Source organism: Gymnoscopelus braueri (genome assembly GCF_963280865.1).
Source record: "Gymnoscopelus braueri genome assembly, chromosome: 1".
In the NCBI taxonomy this organism is placed as follows: Eukaryota; Metazoa; Chordata; class Actinopteri; order Myctophiformes; family Myctophidae; genus Gymnoscopelus; species Gymnoscopelus braueri.
This window is the reverse complement of record NC_137603.1, coordinates 10,262,064-10,280,687: the sequence shown is the minus strand read 5'-3', so window position 1 is coordinate 10,280,687 and position 18,624 is coordinate 10,262,064. Positions and strand designations below refer to the sequence as shown.

The following is an 18,624-nucleotide window of genomic DNA, read 5'->3' as shown; positions in this document are numbered from 1 at the left end:
TTAAATGGAATGGGGTTGGGACAGGCGCCTGTCCAGTAGAGGGTGCCAGAAGAATAGTAGTAGTAGTAGCACCAGCAGCAGCAGGCTAATAGTCCTATGAGTATAGTAGTAATAGTCAGTGATGGTAATAGTCAGTGATGGAAAAAGTACTTGCATTTCTTACTTAAGTAAAAGTATCAATACTGCAATGTAGAAATACTCTGTTACAAGTAACATGTAAGTTGGGGAAATAACTCAACTACTTAACTACTTAGTGAATTATCCAGGATAGTAATATACAAATAGTCTTGCAAGATGCTGTTTGGATAATTGTCCAAAATAAATAGCCTATAAAAATTATACATGAGAATTGGGTATTGAAAACGTCCGTGACGTACCATGCGACCACTTAAACTTTAGATTTCAGATGCTAGAACTTTGGACACACTGATGGAGTATATTATAGTATATTGTGGGTTGTATATTGAGATGGCAGGTATGTCACATTAAAAAGGACGAATAAAACAAATGGGACACTTTATTAGAACACAAAAAAAAACGCTACAGCCTCAGTAGTCAACCAGTGAAATTACGGTAATGTACGATGCAGTGCCTCTCATAGAGAATGCATTGACAGCTGCAGTACATCGTTCTTACGGACCTCGCGTGGGTGCACTGTCTCAATAGTGGGCGTGAAATTTGTAGTCCAGTGTGTCTCTCACGACGGCCGTGGGGGCGTGTTTGGGTTCAAGGTGCGCGGCCTTGCCGGCGAGTGCTGCGTAATTAGACACACGTGGAAGTTATCATTTGAGCATAGTAAATAGAGCATTTAGCCCTGGATCAAGACTGTCAGATTTTATTTTATAGGGTCTGGCATTTACATATGGCTCTATAGAAGAAATGTATGACAGTCTTGATCCAAGTCTAATGCCCATTCAAACTGCAGACATTTCAATAGAACTGTGTGTGGCTTTCACTGATGGATTATTAGGGTCATTCCAGCAATTCAGTGCCATTTCAGCCTAGTAACTTTTTTCAAAAAATAATAACATTTTACAGGATTTGAAATGTGTTCTGAAAGAGGGCATGTTCAGCTGTCAGAAAAACATATTGTCCAGCTTAATTAATTGGTCCCTAATAATTATGACCAAATTCATCAAACGAAGTGGGACAATGTCCCATTAAATAGTGTTTTCCAAGAGATCAGATGTCCCTTCCTTTGCCATGCTAATGTATTTATTATCAAAGTAATTATAAACAATTATTATCTTATAAAGCACATATTTTTTATTAAGGCTCAATGTAATTTCACCCAACTTTTAATTGTGTTTATTTTACCAATCCCTTCCTTGCATATTACCAAAATAATATGCATATTATTTGTTGATTTCATTGAATTGTGATTAAAAAACAGCACTGTAACAGGGTGGACAGATAACAGGGTGGAAATAAAATACAATTAAGCTTATACAATTACTTTTTGTCCACCCAATGTAACAATGTGTGTCCACACTGTTATGTTTTACACTGTAATGAAGAACATGGTAGCACATTGTGAACACCGAGTAAGGATGTTTATATATTTATCAAACATATTTTCATAATTATGAAAATGTATCAATTTCCTCTATAGTTAAGCATAACAGGGTGGACATGTTATGCTTTACCACACCAGTAATACATCCTAAAACATTGATAAAAATGCAAATTAAACAGTGATACTTATACTTCTTCTGGTTAAAGGTTTCCTCTCAAAAATATATGCTACTTTCTGACGTCATGTGGCTAGAGGAATAGTCAGGGGACATGCACAGGTGGATTTGCATCAATGTAACAGGGGGGTAACAGGGGGGGACAGTCAACTCAGGGACACACATTCATTTTAAGATTTTAAACATTAAAAATACATTTATCACAATTAATAGACCCCTTAACAGACGACGTCACACTGGTTGCAAGCGTCATACTGGTTGCAAATGAAACCCATTCTGTCAGGTCTCGCTAGGACGCGCAGCACTAGCCAACACACAAGAGGGGGTTGGGGTGCGCACCCCGAAACAACAGGTTGAGAATTGATTGCATGGAACAATCACCTGTGCATCCAGTCTCAATCTTGGTAAACAAATAATTGGTGAGTAACATTGGAACTAATACTGAACTGTTTCCTGTTTCCCAGAACATTCTGGTTCAATAACCAAACTCATAACTATTTGGAACATACATTGCTTTGAAATAACTTGTGATAATCTTACTGTGTCACAGTCTGAATATGCCATACAGACTGAATTTATCATAGACATATTGATATAGTTACATACTGTAGTTTGAAAATAATATGGGTAATATGTTTAATACAAGGTATATGTTGCATCCTGTAACATGGTACTGTATGAGATGTGATCAGACCAATGCAGCATCAATGTGCACTGATGAAAGCTGTGATGGATGTAGGGCTGCAACTATCCATGACTTTCTAAGCAATTCGTCTATAGATTACTTTTCTGATAAATCAAATAATTAGGAGCTGTTTTTTTCTTAATATGTTTTTACTTCTCAACAAATTGATTGACAACATCAGTCCTATGTCTGTGTCGTGTAAGACATGTGAAAATAGCTGATCTACAAGCTCGAAATGCATCGCACTGTGACGTGTTGTGAGCTTGTAGATCTGCTATTTTCAATATTTTTGTATTTAAAATTTGTGGTAAGATGTTGCCTATAATGACATATCCAAAATAGAGATTGACTATTAATCGGTTAATTTATCAAATTAATGATTAACAATTATTATTTTTATAATCATTTAATTTGATTAGTTGGATTAACTGCTTTACTCCTAGATGTATGTTCTCTTGTTTACAGGTCTGGAAGGTCACATAGTACTCTACTGTTACTGTATATAAACAATGGACAGTACCCGAGACCAACAGCAGGGGGCAGCTATACACCAACTGGCGTCTAGACAAAGTGGTCGTCAGAAGAAGAATATACCCACAATGCAGTAGCTCCAGAGTAGCTCCGTTCCGTGAGCAACGATAGGACATCCGGTTTTTGAGCTATTCAAAATAAGATCGAAAATTTGTAACGTTTTTTAAAAGACACAAATCTATTTTAAAAATACATTTATGATGTATGTCTTTTAAATGGCGCATACTAGAACACCTCGTAAGTGCCAATTTAATTTTTAAAGACACAAATGTATTTTTAAAATATATTTATGATGTATGTCTTTTTAAATGGTTTATTCTAGATCGCTTCCAAGTGCTAGGTTGTTCCTGATTTAAACTGGCTATTGATCCCCATTAAATGTGCACTTAGCACAGTTTCTGATCCTGTTTTGCACTTTAACTGGATATTAATTTGTGTTTGTTACCTATGTATTGTATTGTTTGTCCATTATTGTAATAATGCTGCCTCTAGGCCAGGTCACTCTTGGAAAATTATCAGGATATAATATTGTTTATTGCAGAAGCAAATACAAAGTGATAAAAGCAACAACAAAATATGCTACAAATAATAATAGTAGATAGTGCAGGTGAGTTTTAAAAAATAAAGCAGGGGGGTTTATAAAGTTGATCTCACCTATTTAAAAACTAAAATACAATACAAATAAGAATGTAATCCGAAAAATTAATACAAAATGTGTGTGTGTGTGTGTGTGTGTGTGTGTGTGTGTGTGTGTGTGTGTGTGTGTGTGTGTGTGAGAACTGTTCCATAACTGAGCGCCCCTGAACTTGATAAAGAATTGATACAGACCAGTAGTACGGAATGTTGGTGAACATTGAGAGATAATTATAATAGAATTATATATTATATTATATATAAAGTGGCAGGCCGTGCAGTGAGGTCAGAGGCCCGAAAAGTGCTGTTTTCAGACAATAGTGGACACTGGACAGGAGACGGTTCTTGGTGCCAGCACTTCTGAGGTACGCACGCGTTCGGCGAGACCCCCTCTACACCGCCACACTCTCCGCTAAGCGGCACAGGTGTAGAAAAAAGTGTGGCGGACCGTCCAGTGAGGTCAGAGGCCCGAAAAGTGCCGTTTTCAGACAATAGTGGACACTGGACAGGAGACGGTTCTTGGTGACAGCACTTCTGAGGTACGCACACGTTCGGGGACACCTCCCCTACAACGCCACACTCTCAGATAAGCCCGAGAGGCGTAAAAAAAAGTGTGGCGGACCGTCCAGTGAGGTCAGAGGCCCGAAAAGTGCCGTTTTCAGACAATAGTGGACACTGGACAGGAGACGGTTCTTGGTGCCAGCACTTCTGAGGTACGCACGCGTTCGGGGACACCTCCCCTACAACGCCACACTCTCAGATAAGCCCGAGAGGCGTAAAAAAAAGTGTGGCGGACCGTCCAGTGAGGTCAGAGGCCCGAAAAGTGCCGTTTTCAGACAATAGTGGACACTGGACAGGAGACGGTTCTTGGTGCCAGCACTGCTGAGGTACGCACAGGTTCGGCGAGACCCCCTCTACACCGCCACACTCTCCGCTAAGTGGCACAGGGGTAGAAAGAAGTGTGGCGGACCGTCCAGTGAGGTCAGAGGCCCGAAAAGTGCCGTTTTTAGACAATAGTGGACACTGGACAGGAGACGGTTCTTGGTGCCAGCACTTCTGAGGTACGCACGCGTTCGGCGAGACCACCTCTACACCGCCACACTCTCCGCTAAGTGGCACAGGTGTAGAAAAAAGTGTGGCGGACCGTCCAGTGAGGTCAGAGGCCCGAAAAGTGCTGTTTTCAGACAATAGTGGACACTGGACAGGAGACGGTTCTTGGTGCCAGCACTTCTGAGGTACGCACGCGTTCGGCGAGACCCCCTCTACACCGCCACACCCTCCGCTAAGTGGCACAGGGGTAGAAAGAAGTGTGGCGGACCGTCCAGTGAGGTCAGAGGTCCGAAAAGTGCCGTTTTCAGACAATAGTGGACACTGGACAGGAGACGGTTCTTGGTGCCAGCACTTCTGAGGTACGCACGCGTTCGGGGACACCTCCCCTACAACACCACACTCTCAGATAAGCCCGAGAGGTGTAAAAAATAAAGTGTGGCGGACCGTCCAGTGAGGTCAGAGGTCAGAAAAGTGCTGTTTTCAGACAACAGTGGACACTGGACAGGCGCCGGCTGACGATGCCAACACTTTTGACATACGCATGCGTGCGGGGACACCTCCCCTACAACACCACACTCCCCGCTAAATAAAATCCGAGAGTGTGGCGTTGTAGGGGAGGTGTCCCCGCACGCGTGCGTATGTCAGAAGTGTCGGCAGTGTCCGCCGGCGCCGGTCCAGTGTCCACTGTTGTCTGAAAACTGCACTTTTCTGACCTCTGACCTCACTGGACGGTCCGCCACACTTCTTTTTACACCTCTCGGGCTTATCCGAGAGTATGGCGTTGTAGGGGAGGTGTCCCCGCACGCGTGCGTATGTCAGAAGTGTCGGCAGTGTCCGCCGGCGCCTGTCCAGTGTCCACTGTTGTCTGAAAACGGCACTTTTCTGACCTCTGACCTCACTGGACGGTCCGCCACACTTTTCTTTACACCTCTAGGGCTTATCCGAGAGTGTGGCATTGTATGGGAGGTGTCCCCGCACGCGTGCATATGTCAGAAGTGTCGGCAGTGTCCGCCGGCGCCTGTCCAGTGTCCACTGTTGTCTGAAAACGGCACTTTTCTGACCTTTTCTGACCATTTATCCATTTAGATAAGTTATTAATGTTTTAAAACCCGTTTTTGTCACACAGAAACATAATATGTGTTGTATAGCTTCGTTTAAATGCTTAATTTATAGTTTAATGTGCAAATTAACCGTTTTTCAATGGCTCCTTTTTGCTCTAGAGGGTCCTCTTATTCTGAAGACATCGTCCACCGGAAGTCTTATCGTTGCTCACGGAACACAGCTCAATGCAGTAGTGAAAACAACATGGTGTGTTGACTGACTGTTGTTGACACTTTAAAATACCATAGATTTATATAAAAGTAACATACAAAGCAAACTTAAACGTGTCGTTTCTAAACAGTGTCGTCGTTAAGCAGCAGGAGGACGTTTGTTAGCAGCTCAACCACTGAAACACAGCAGGTAAAGATCAACTCATTCATGTTGGTAGCTCCATAAAGAACCTCTCACTCCGCTACACAGCTCCGAGATGAGGTTCTATGTCGTTCTCTTCCAGAATCGGGTGAACGACGGCCAAGGCTCCGCTGTTTACCCTTTTGTATACATCGTATCCCAAAACTAATGGTAGATTCCAAACCACACGGATGTTTAAGGTTTGGTTCGGAGCATAATATTTTAGGTCCGGAGCGAAACTAGAAACCACCCGTTTAAATCGCTTATTTAGTCAGCCTGTGGCCATGTTTCCCATTGTAGCCAAACCGGGCAGCGGACGTAGGGGGGGTTTCCGGGTTGAATGGGAAACATGGCCACAACTGTTTGTTTTTTTAATATTTTTTTTTACTTTTTTTACTTACTATTTGAAGATCCGGATCCGCGAATCCAGTTCTTCTTAATAAAATAGCAAAATAGTTAGTTAGTTAGTTAAAGTTTATTTCGGTCAATACAACCATACACCCATATGGCATTTCATACAATTAACGAAAAAAACAATTACAAACAAAAACAAAGCAGAACAAAACTGCTTGACCGAAAAGGCGTAGGCTGAAGCTAATAGCTTATAGCGCCTACCCTTCTTGCATTGAATAATATATTAAAACAGAAAATCTTTTTTTTTTAATTATACTCAAACATTGAAAAAGAAAATATTCCTTTGCTATATAAATCAAAATATATATCTACATAAATATATATATATATAATATTTCCAAGCTATACAAAACAGAAAATCAAGCACATATCAATCATTGATAATACTTCTATTCTTCAAATAATTGCTTAATCAACAATTCCACATCACTATATTTACTATTACAGCGTATATCATTATCCTATCATATTATATTATTATATTTCATTATCATTTTAATTTTATACATTTTCTTAAATTTGCCAATAGAGCTACATATTTTTAAATCATTTTCACATTTATTCCATATTTGAATTGCTTTTGCTGAGACACATTGTTTTTTTATATTTGTTCTGGCCTTCGTTACCTTTAGCATATTTGCTCCCCTTAACCAATACCTGGTTTCTTTAGCTTCAAACAGCCCCTGAATGCAGATCGGGAGCTGATTATTGTGCGCCTTGTATGCTATTAGCACCGTTTTTAAGTGAACTAGATCTTCGAATTTTAGGGTATTTAATTTGATAAAAAGTTTATTAGTTGGTTCATAGTAATCAGTTCTATTTATTATTCTTATAGCTCTCTTCTGTAATATAAATATTGGGTTTGTGTTAGTTTTATATGTGTTCCCCCATATTTCCACACAATAAGTAATATATGGAACTATTAAAGAACAATATAGTATATACAGTGTCTTCTGATTCAAAATATGTTTGGTTTTATATAATATTGCAATAATTTTAGACATTTTTATTTTTACATTATCTATATGAGATTTCCAGTTTAATCTGCTATCAATTATTACACCCAAGAATTTATTTTCATATACTCTTTCTATCTCGACCTCATTAATTTTTAATTTTAGTTTACAATTTATTTTCCTTGTGCCAAATATCATAAATTTAGTTTTATTTATATTCAGGGATAATTTATTTATATCGAACCACTTCTTTAGTGTTTTCAACTCTACCTCTACCGCATTCAGGAGCTGCTCCAAGTTCTCCCCAGAACAATACAGATTAGTATCATCTGCAAAAATAACATATTTCAATAGGGTAGACACTTTACAGATATCATTTATGTATAAAATAAACAACTTTGGGCCAAGTACAGAACCCTGCGGGACCCCGTATGTTACCCTTGCTAACTCAGATTTTATATTATTTAACTGAACATATTGATTACGATCAGCAAGGTAACTCTTTAACCATGAGTGGGCTATCCCTCTAACACCATATCTCTCCATTTTATCTAATAACAAGCTGTGGTCTAATGTGTCAAATGCTTTTTTAAGATCAATAAACACCCCTACAGTATATTTTCCGTCTATTGCTGTTGTAATTTCTTCCACCATTTCCGTCACAGCCATCGAGGTGGACCTGTTTGATCTAAAACCATATTGGTGGTTGCTAAGAAGGTTGTTTTTTTCAATGAATTGATCCAATCTTTTGACAAATAGTTTTTCTATTATTTTTGAAAATTGTGAAAGCAGAGATATGGGTCTGTAGTTGGAGAATTGATGTCTATTACCACTTTTGAAAATCGGAATTACTTTTGCAGTCTTCATTTTAGTTGGGAAAATACCTGTTAAAAATGATTGGTTACAAATATATGTTAATGGTTTTGCTATATTTTCTATTATATTTTTAACTAGTGACATATCTATCTCGTTTGAGTCGGCTGATTTTTTTTCCTTAAATTGTTTTACTATTTCAAGTATTTCTGTTACCTCAACCCCTCTAATAAAAATAGAATTAAGATTCCGGGGAACAATACCCTCCAACCCATCCCTGTCTCTTGGTTCCACTATCTCGTTTGCAAGATTCTTACCAACATTTGCGAAATACTGATTAAATTCATTTACTATTTCCCTTGGATTATTTATAGTTATATTATTATTGTTTACATAGTAGTTTGGATATTCTGCTTTTGATGTACTCTTTCTTATTATGCTGTTTAATACCCTCCATGTCCCTTGTATGTTGGTTCTATGCTGATCCAATAATTTATGATAATACTCTTTCTTATTAGATCTTATAATATTTATTAGTTTATTTTTATATGTTTTATATCTAATTTCTGTATCCTTTGTTCTATTTTTAAAAAAAGTTTTATATAATAAATTCTTCTTTTTACATGCATTTTCTAGTCCCCTGGTGATCCATGGTTTGCTCACATCCTTGTGTTTATTAGTCTGTTTTCTGACTGGACAGTTTTTATCATAAAGTGTAATTAATGTGTTTAAAAAGGCATCATATGCTTTATTTGGATTTGCGTCTGCATAGACCTCCTCCCAGTTCTGTTTGCTAAGGTCCACTTTGAGGGCTGCAACGGCCTTCGGTGTTTTAAGTCTATACATTATGCAGTTGTCATCGCTGAATTGCCTCTGGCTCTTGAGACAGTGTTGAAGGATTGCAAAAACAGGAAGATGGTCAGTTATATCATTTATGAGTAGTCCACTTATTATTTTGGTGTCAATGTAATTTGTGAATATATTATCTATCAGAGTAGCTGTGTCTATTGTAATCCTACTGGGCTTTATGATCAAAGGAAAGAGACTATTGCTATACATATTATTAATGAAATCTGACATTTTTTTATTTCCTTGTGCTTTTAAAAGATCAATATTAAAATCTCCACAAGCTACTTGAATCTTATTATTATTACAATTACCAAGCATGGCCACTAGTTTGCTATTAAATGTGTCCAGACAAGTACCTGGACACCTATAAACACAACTAATTATTATATTTTTCGCCTTCTCAGCTTTAATTTCAATTGTTAGGCATTCTAACATATTATCTATACTTTGTGTCTTACATTTAACAATATTGCATTGCAGAGATGTATCTACATAAATAGCAACTCCTCCTCCTGTTTTATTAGTCCTGTTAGATGTAAACAGCTCATATCCTTCCAGGTCCATCTCATATCCTTTCTTACTATTAAGCCAGGTCTCTGATATTGCAATCACGCTGAATTTATTAAATTTATTAAGGTATGCTTTGATTTTACTAAAGCTACTGTAGAGGCTTCTGCCATTAAAATGTATAATTGATAACGCGCCTTCCATTTTAATATTACTTATAGGGTGCGTTCGGATATTGCACACCGGAGCGCACTCGCCTATTAGTTTGTATTGGCCAGTGCGCTCAGTGCTGTATTTCCGAACGCACCCATAAATTGCTCATCGGTGTAGTACTCGCAGTTGATATCTAGATTATTATACAAATGGCTATCAGGGTCCACATCGTTTTCAATCCCATATAATTTATGTTCAGTGAGGTCAAAAGTTTCGTAATTTATGTTTTCATACCTGCGATATAAACTATGCACATTTTCATCCCCACAATACATGTTCCTTTTTATAAAGTCCTCATCCTCTATATCTCCAAATGGCAAATGGCAAAATCAACAGGAAGTTAACATTTGTATTTAAAAAAAAACAGTACTGGGTCTGGTGATGTTCTATATTGTCTGAATCAACTTCGTTTGTGTTCATTTATGTGCTAAAAGAGTGACTTTGAGAGCTGTTTTACCGTACAATGTAAGTCAATGAGGAGCATATCTTGAATTATCAATTTCTAATCAATGGAGCGATTCTTTTTGATTTCTTGTCCACCTTTGTAGTTACATCATGGCAAGGTAAATACACAACCCAAACCTCTACCAAAGTGGTCTTACCCTTTAAAGCAATGAGGTGCAAACGTAGCTTGTACATGAGTAGACATGGCTCGTCTGTCATGACGGCACTTTCTCCATTTACAACCCGTACATCTATATAAACGTTCAGGTTTCAAATATAAAGTTCTTACCTCATGGCCACGGATGTTACAAAACTGTACGGGCCCTCAGGAGTACCCGTATCTTCCGTATTGTTCAATAAAAAGCATTTCCAATCGGTGGCCTCATATGCTTTCATCTTCGCGACCCTATCGGTTGGGAGATGTATTGCACTCTGATACATTATAACTCAATGAGAAAATCAGACACTGATCGGATTAACATGCTTTTTATTGAACAATACGACAGATACAGGTCTTTTTTAGGGCCCGTACATAATCGTATTATCCGTGGCCTTTGGGTAAGCACTTTATATTTGAAATCTGAATGTTTATGTTGATGTACTGACCCCAAGTGCGAAAGTGCAAAGAATATTTTGAACTAACTCCAATACTGTCTGATAATATATGACAGTCTCGTATCAAGTCTTGTAAACCAGTAGGATCTTTACTCTGTCCACAGTAATGTTAATCTATGATGTTAATGTGATTGTCAAGTGAAGTTGGAGCTCCATGTCTTCATGAACCAGACATTGAATCCTTACCAACTAAACATTTGTCATGCTGTAGTGTGTCAGGCCTAGAATGACCATCCAGGTAATGCATGGCATTGAAAATAGTTTCCCTGTCTTGTTCATGGGCTGCAAATTGACAGTTTAGCTCCAAACTCACCTTTCTGCTGTTATTATAATTGAAAAAGGTTTTCTCCTCATTTCTTCAAATTATATAGCGTGTATACTTCAAGGTTACAAATATTTGTATTGAGATTTGGCACTTGTAATTGATTTTTCATGAAGAATAAGGCATTCTAATGACATACGCAAGCTTTGGTCCTACATAAGTCTGCCTCCGAGCAGACTTGAGAAAGAGCGTGCCTCCCGCACAATTCACCGTCAAAAAAGATGAATGAATCAGACTACTAACATGGGAAGTTGTGTAAATTCCTTTACGTAAAAAAAATATGGGCGTAAACAGCTTAGTGAATTGTGCCCAACGGGTCTCATTGGGATGCATCATTATTCAATACCTTGTAGATCTGCTATTTTCAGATCACCAAAGTATTATAGGTTTTAGTGGACTTGAACAACGAGAGACACCGACAAACGTTGCAAGGTCCACTAGAGCCGACTCAGCGCCGTTCGAGTTATATACCGATAGGGAGGGACAGAATGGTTAATTATCTCCCCCCACCACACCCCAGGCAGTGCCTGAGGACTATTTTCCACCACGGAGGAAAGCCGGCCAGTGCTGTCCTCTTGGAATGAGACGCAGTGACTAGGGGCGAAGCAGTTTGGCGTGTGTCACAGAAGGGGGCGTTGCCAAGTTACTAAGAAAACGGCACATGCTGTACAGGTCCTGTAGAAGGACGGGGAAGGACTGGGTCAGGTGGGTTGTGCTAAGGTGCCAACCAGGTATACTTAATGAACTGGTGGGTTTTGTCCACACAAAAATATCATTTTAACACTTACTGTAGTACAATCTTTGGAAAAACATTCTTCCTCCGTATATATATTAATATTCAATTCAATTCAAACTTTATTCCAGACACACAGGGGGTCCATAGAGTACATACAAATATCACACAACAAATACATAACAAGAAATAAAATCATACATAGAGGCTGACTCTCCAGTGTTTACGCAGCCTGGACAAGTACCAGAGACAGCTCTTCCCAGGATTGACTATATCCTCAATAATACTGTTCCGGGACTAATAATAATACCCAATGATCATGTTTTAGGGGAAGTAGAGCCATGGAACCCTAACGTCCTTATTCAATTCCTTCATTTCAGACCAGTGTGTGGAGTCCAGACTGCAGGTCAAGATGAACTCTCCAGACTCAGCCAGGGACATTAAACAGGAACCTGAAGACCACCCGCACCTCAGTACGTTTTATGTTCTTTCTCTTTATTTCATTTTTTCTGTTCTATTGTAGAGCTGTCGCAATATACATTTTTTACTATGCAATAATCATGACAAAATATATCATGATAATATTCCGATGATGAAACCAATTGGTCGTGCTGTCTTGTGCACGTACCATAGGCACCGGATGTCCCCCCATTATTTAGCGTTCGACTTGTCGATCTCGCCGCCCACTGGTCTATTTTTTATTTATTTTTTCCCCTACTGGCGCTGGTCTAGCACCCCACTGTTCCCATTGTGTTGCACAATCGTCGTTGTGTATTGGCTGCATGCTTGCCTCTCGCTGCAATGACCGTTAAGTTACTGGCTACGTGTGCTACGTTGCTCTCTCAACTCGATCAACTAGGTGCCAGACAAGCTTATACACAACAAATCGTTGTTCTCTGTATTCCGCCTGTGGGTGTGAAAGAAGCGGAAGCCCGTGGGGCTCGGGTTGCAAGAATCAAGTGCTGCTATGATAGACTGACTGACCAGGGATCAGATTACTGCAGCTCAATATAGGCTATGGGAACAAAGTTGTTCCCCCGTCAGTTAAAGTGAGAGAGCGCACGCACAAAGCACATCAAACCTCTGTGGAATCAAAGTGCACCGTGGCATTTGTGATCATGGATTCCTTATTCATCGAGGTGAATGTTTCTTATTGTAGGCTGCTACAGCTAGGCTAGATTTCATATTTCATATGAAGTATAGCTGACATCTCGCCTATACTGTGTTAGAACAGCATTTTAGGTTTGTCGGTCCATAAAATAATGGGTGCTTTTTTCATAATTGTAAGAAGCCAAAGTAAAAAAAAAACAAAAAAACATTGACTAATTGAGCAGTCCTACTTTGATCACTGCCCTCACAGAGGTCAAATATAGGCTGGTTATGTGATCCCATCCCTACTTGTGAACATTAGTTGTAACTTGGGGATGTATTTTGGGGCAAACAGTGTTTTCAGTTTTTCCGCTAGATGGCGCTGTTCCCCAACCTGTGATCCGCCATTTCACTCTCAGGCACACAAAGAAACAAGAGATCACGTGATCGCAAAATCTTAGTCACCATTCGCTTCCTTGTTATTTGATTTGGGAAAACGTCTGTAACTTGCCTCCCTTGTTTTCCTCAGTACGTATTGTTACTATACGATAATCTTGGCAGACCAAAAGCATCTAGAACAGGGTTTGTCTGTCACACAGCTCAAGCCGCTAAGTGCTTGACGTCATGAATCAGAAGCACATGAAAGCCTGACATGCCTGGTAAAAGTTTTGTAGTAGGTGAAAACTATGAAAACTGATTTTATGGCGTGCCTCTGTAGGGGGTGAGAGGTCTGTTAGTCTGCTCTGTGTGAGATAACAGATCTTTGACAAGCTTTTTAGAAGCTTGTTGCTTTGAGGTGTAACCACTTCAACCCTAGCATCCCTTTGCCGGTGGGGGGGATTTGAAAAAAATGATGATCTACAAACTCAACAAGAGATTTGTTGTAGAGGGAAAAGAGAAAGGACCAAGTACAGAGTCGACCCTGCTCAACATTAGTATTAGTTAAAGGGCAAGACCACTTTGGTAACTACACAACCCAAACCTCTACCAAAGTGGTCTTGCCCTTTAACTAAGCATTTTTTTCACACTTTCAGAGAATATCCGTGGTCGTAATGGGGACATAGTTGGCAATAGATGCCAAAACAATAATATATTTATAATATTTATAATTGTTGAGAATATTTCCAATCTTAATTACTTCCCCGAGCCATGATGATGACTTACCCCAATCCAACCTTTGATGCTGAGAAAAATGGTGCCATATTATCATGAGCCTTAGTGAGGTCCAATTATATGAAGACAGGTTGAAAATGGGTGACGTTGTCCTTTAAGTGGTTAGCAACATTAAAATAAGTATATCTTCTTCAACTATTTCCAGATTTCAGTGCATGGCACGTCACTTGAAAACTCACAGTCTCCACTTTAATAATAAAACGGAATAATATAATGACCATGACATTGCAGCGCATTCTATCAGATGTGGAAAAAAGCTTGCTTGCTTGACCTATTGGCAGCATGCACAAGAAATGAGGCGCTGGTCGGTACAGTGGTTTGTGAAATTAGCACCAGACACACAGACAGATTCACAGACTAATATCTAGACATGGGTCTGATCATGAAAATAAGTGTACATACATTTTAAAGGTATCATGACATTCATTTTCACTTTTTTTATTTTCAATGTTTTATTTGGGGTTTTATGACTTCAATTACACCAAAAAAACTTGAACTTAGAACATTCAGTGGATTTTCTGTGGTCTGGGGTTTTCTGAATAATTAGGCTGAAAAGTAATCTGAGCTTGGCCCTTCGACAGTGAGGTCACAGTCGATTAATCCCGCCCACTCTCCTCCTCGCCCCTCCCCTCCCCTATCCTTTGCTTTGGGGGGGGGGGCGGAGCAGAGGCGATGATTGACAGGCAAAATCCCTCACCAGCGACACCCGCAGGCAAAGATTTCTTTTTTCATTGCAGTTGAAAAGGCTTTAGAAATGTGAGAGAAAAACACCTGCCATGGATCACTGGAATGGAATTTAACACTTTTGAAGGACCAGGACAAAGACTTTGAATGTGGTGTAAAAGTGAATGTCATTAAACCTTTAAACTACGACCCATTAACTTTCACCAGACATGTCAAGCTTTTGTGTTTGGAGGTGCTTCTGGTTCATAACGTCATGCACTTAGTGGCATGAGCTATGATTGGTCTACTTTGGAGGTGACATACATACATACTGTACATACAGACACATCCAGTTGTATACAGCTTGGCCTACAGCCTCACTTACTCCCAAATCAGAGCTCACATCTTGATTGATTGATTGGTTTAATACTTTATCGGTCAAAACATGTAAACTGCATGGAGGTACAGTAAAACATTTGGGCTAAAAGGAACACAAAAAAACACGTTTTAATGATAAATATTTGTTCTATCACCGTAATTCATTTGTTGGGTAATATAACTAAATATATTGATTCAGGTTACTTTTTAAAATATGTATTTTGCTATAATCTTGCTAACACTTTCGAGCCTTCTTTAGAGTTTCCAGAACCACCTGTAACAACATGTACTCATTTAGTAACTGTTTTGTCAGTCTTAGTAGGTAATAGCTATGTACAATAGATATACATTTTAGGAATCCCGTGTTCACGAATCACTATCATGTTATTTTTCTGCTCCTAGACATCCTGCACATGGCTGCGTGTAAAGAGGAGGATTCTCCTGAGCAGAAGAGGAGCCCCAGTCTGCTCCAGGAGGAACCAGAGCCTCCACACATTAAAGAGGAACAGGAGGAGATACTTCAAAGACCAGAGGAGCTTGATGGGTCAATGTTGACATTATTATCAGTGAAAGTTGATGATGATGAAGACAGCTCTTCACACTGCTATGAAGTTGAAGTCAAGCTTGAATCTGACACTGAAGTCACTGAAGACAGTGATGATTGGGAGGAGTTAAGTGGAGGTGACCACACTGGAGAAAACACTGAAGTCACTGAAGACAGTGATGATGATTGGGAGGAGTTAAGTGGAGGTGTCCACACTGGAGAAAAACATTTCCAGTGTAAACATTGTAACAAGAATTTCAGCTTTTCATCTAACCTGAAGCGACACCAGCGTATCCACACTGGAGAAAGACCTTTCCACTGTAAACATTGTGGCAAGAGTTTCAGTGACTCAGATTCACTGAAGCAACACCAGCTTGTCCACACTGGAGAAAAACCTTTCCAGTGTAAACATTGTGACAAGAGTTTCTTTCGGTCAGGTCATCTGAAGTCACACCAGATTGTCCACACTGGAGAAAAACCTTTCCTCTGTAAACTGTGTAACAAGAGTTTCAGCTTTTCATCTAACCTGAAGCGACACCAGCGTATCCACACTGGAGAAAGACCTTTCCACTGTAAACATTGTGACAAGAGTTTCATTGACTCAGATTCACTGAAGAAACACCAGCTTGTCCACACTGGAGAAAAACCATTCCAGTGTAAACATTGTGACAGGAGTTTTTCTAGTTCTGAAAATCTGAAAATACATCAGGGTGTCCACACTGGAGAAGAGAAGCCTTTCCACTGTAAATATTGTGACAAGAGTTTTAATCAGTCAGCTTCTGTGGAAAGACACCAGCGTGTCCACACTGGAGAAAGACCTTTCCACTGTAAACATTGTGACAAGAGTTTTTCTACGTCAACATATCTGAAAATACATCAGGGTGTCCACACTGGAGAAAAACCTTTCCAGTGTAAACATTGTGACAGGAGTTTTTCTAGTTCATCATATCTGAAAATACATCAGGGTGTCCACACTGGAGAAGAGAAGCCTTTCCACTGTAAATATTGTGACAAGAGTTTTAATCAGTCAGCTTCTGTGGAAAGTCACCAGCGTATCCACACTGGAGAAAAACCTTTCCATTGTAAACATTGTGACAAGAGTTTTAATGTGTCATCTAACCTGAAGAGACACCAGCGTGTTCACATTGGGGGAAAAAACTTTCCATTGTAAACATTGTGACAAGAGTTTTAGTCATCTAACCTGAATACACACCAGCGTGTTCACACTGGGGAAAAAACTTTCCACTGTAAACAGTCTGACAAGAGTTTTGTTGGGTCGCGTCAACTTAAGGTATACCAGCGCATCCACACTGGAGAAACACCTTTCCACTGTAAACATTATAACAAAGAGTTTCAGTCGGTCAGATTACCTGAAGAGACACCAGCAGCGTGTCCACACAGGAGAAAACTCTTGTCACATTAACAGTTTGAGAAGAGTTTCAGTCAGTTAAGTGCTCTGAAATGACAAAAGTGCATTCACACCAAAGGGGGGGAAAAAACAAAAAAACATTCCAATATATTTACCTCACTGGGAGGATCAAATGAAATAGCTGTATGTTGTCAGGGAGTTGGATAGAGAGGCACAAATATCATGTATATTTATACTGCTACTGTCAACAGAAGTTTCCATTAGGACTCGTCTTTTGGAGTCATTCCTTTTTTGTTTTCTTCTTTTAAAACCTTACTACAATCAGTTCATAATAACGGTATTTTAAAAAAAGTTTTTTACCTAGAGGTATGTAAATTATTTTGGCATTATTAATTTATACAAGAAATGACCCATGTAAACCATATCAATTGTATGAGGTAGAACTGTTTGACTATAATGTTATAGTTTGTTTTATTATGATTTAATGTCTCTTTGCTGTGTTCTATTACATGCCCAATGAATGGGCCACTATTTCAATTATTTTACTTATTAAATATCAGTTAAAGGAGGAGTTCACCCAAAAAATGACTTATTTTCTATCAATTATTCACCCCATGAAGCCTTGATTTCATGGATTTATTTTAGTTTTTATGGCATTCCTAAGACAATAATTTGATGACCGTGTGTATTTCCGGTAGGAGACACAAATAATCTACTTTGTGTCTCCTACCGGATACATTAGCCGGTAGGAGACGGGAATCAAATTATTAGCTTAAGAATGCGACAAAAACAAAAAAGAATCCATGGATTCAAAGCTTCATAGGGTGTGCAATCTATAGAAAATAAGTCATTTTTTGGGTGAACTCCTCCTTTAACTGAGGTAAAACATACTCTGCATGTAGTTGTTTATGAATTATGACAGTAAGTGTTACAATTAATGGGATGGCTATGGTCATTATTTAGTTGTATTACATTATTATTGTTATAGTGAATTAAAGTCTATGGAAAGCACTACGCGCGCACACATGCAATATGTTTCATGATTATGCTTTAGTATATAATACGTTTTTATGTATTGTATTATTATCAGGAAGGTGAAACATAAGCTATGTTCTCTTAACATTACTATATTTTGGATGTGTGGAAGAATTTAGTCTGGAGGCAGGAATCAGAATACACAACTTTAGTGTCACATCACATGATTACAGTCAGTTATCAGCAGTTATAGGAAGACTAGAGAAAAAAAATATAGACAAAAGAATGTAGACAAAAGATTATTCAGGTACAATCAATCCATCTTACAGAACAGTTTCCCAGAACATTCTGGTACAAAAAACAAAACTGTATGTAAACAGTTCTGTTGAAAACAATGTTTCGTGTTTTTGATGTAAACCAGCATTTGTGGGGTTAACAATCTGCGGGAACTCAGAGTGGTGTGTGTTGCAACACGGATGAGAGAGAGGGACGGACACGTATCCGGTGTTAGTCTGGGTTGAAACA

At 39.0% G+C, this 18,624-nt stretch overlaps 1 protein-coding gene across 2 annotated transcripts; it reads left to right on the top strand.

Moving 5' to 3' along the window:
- Positions 1-11,774: 11,774 nt before the first annotated feature.
- LOC308082534 (uncharacterized protein) lies at positions 11,775-17,983 on the top strand. 2 transcript variants are annotated; one of them, XM_080424346.1, is made up of 3 exons: positions 11,775-11,880; positions 12,289-12,381; positions 15,614-17,983. In XM_080424346.1, exons 2-3 carry the CDS (start codon positions 12,321-12,323, stop codon positions 16,924-16,926), a joined length of 1,374 nt encoding a protein of 457 aa, XP_080280472.1. In that variant the 5' UTR covers positions 11,775-11,880; positions 12,289-12,320; the 3' UTR covers positions 16,927-17,983. The 2 variants fall into 2 exon arrangements, with proteins under 2 accessions (XP_080280472.1, XP_080280473.1); XM_080424347.1 differs by having other exon boundaries at positions 11,837-11,923.
- Positions 17,984-18,624: the final 641 nt, after the last annotated feature.

Coding starts and splice junctions, on each gene's coding strand:
- LOC308082534 (XM_080424346.1), top strand. CDS start 12,321: ATGAACTCTCCAGACTCAGCCAGGGACATTAAACAGGAACCTGAAGAC. Junction 12,382..15,613: donor TGAAGACCACCCGCACCTCA/GTACGTTTTATG, acceptor TTCTGCTCCTAG/ACATCCTGCACATGGCTGCG.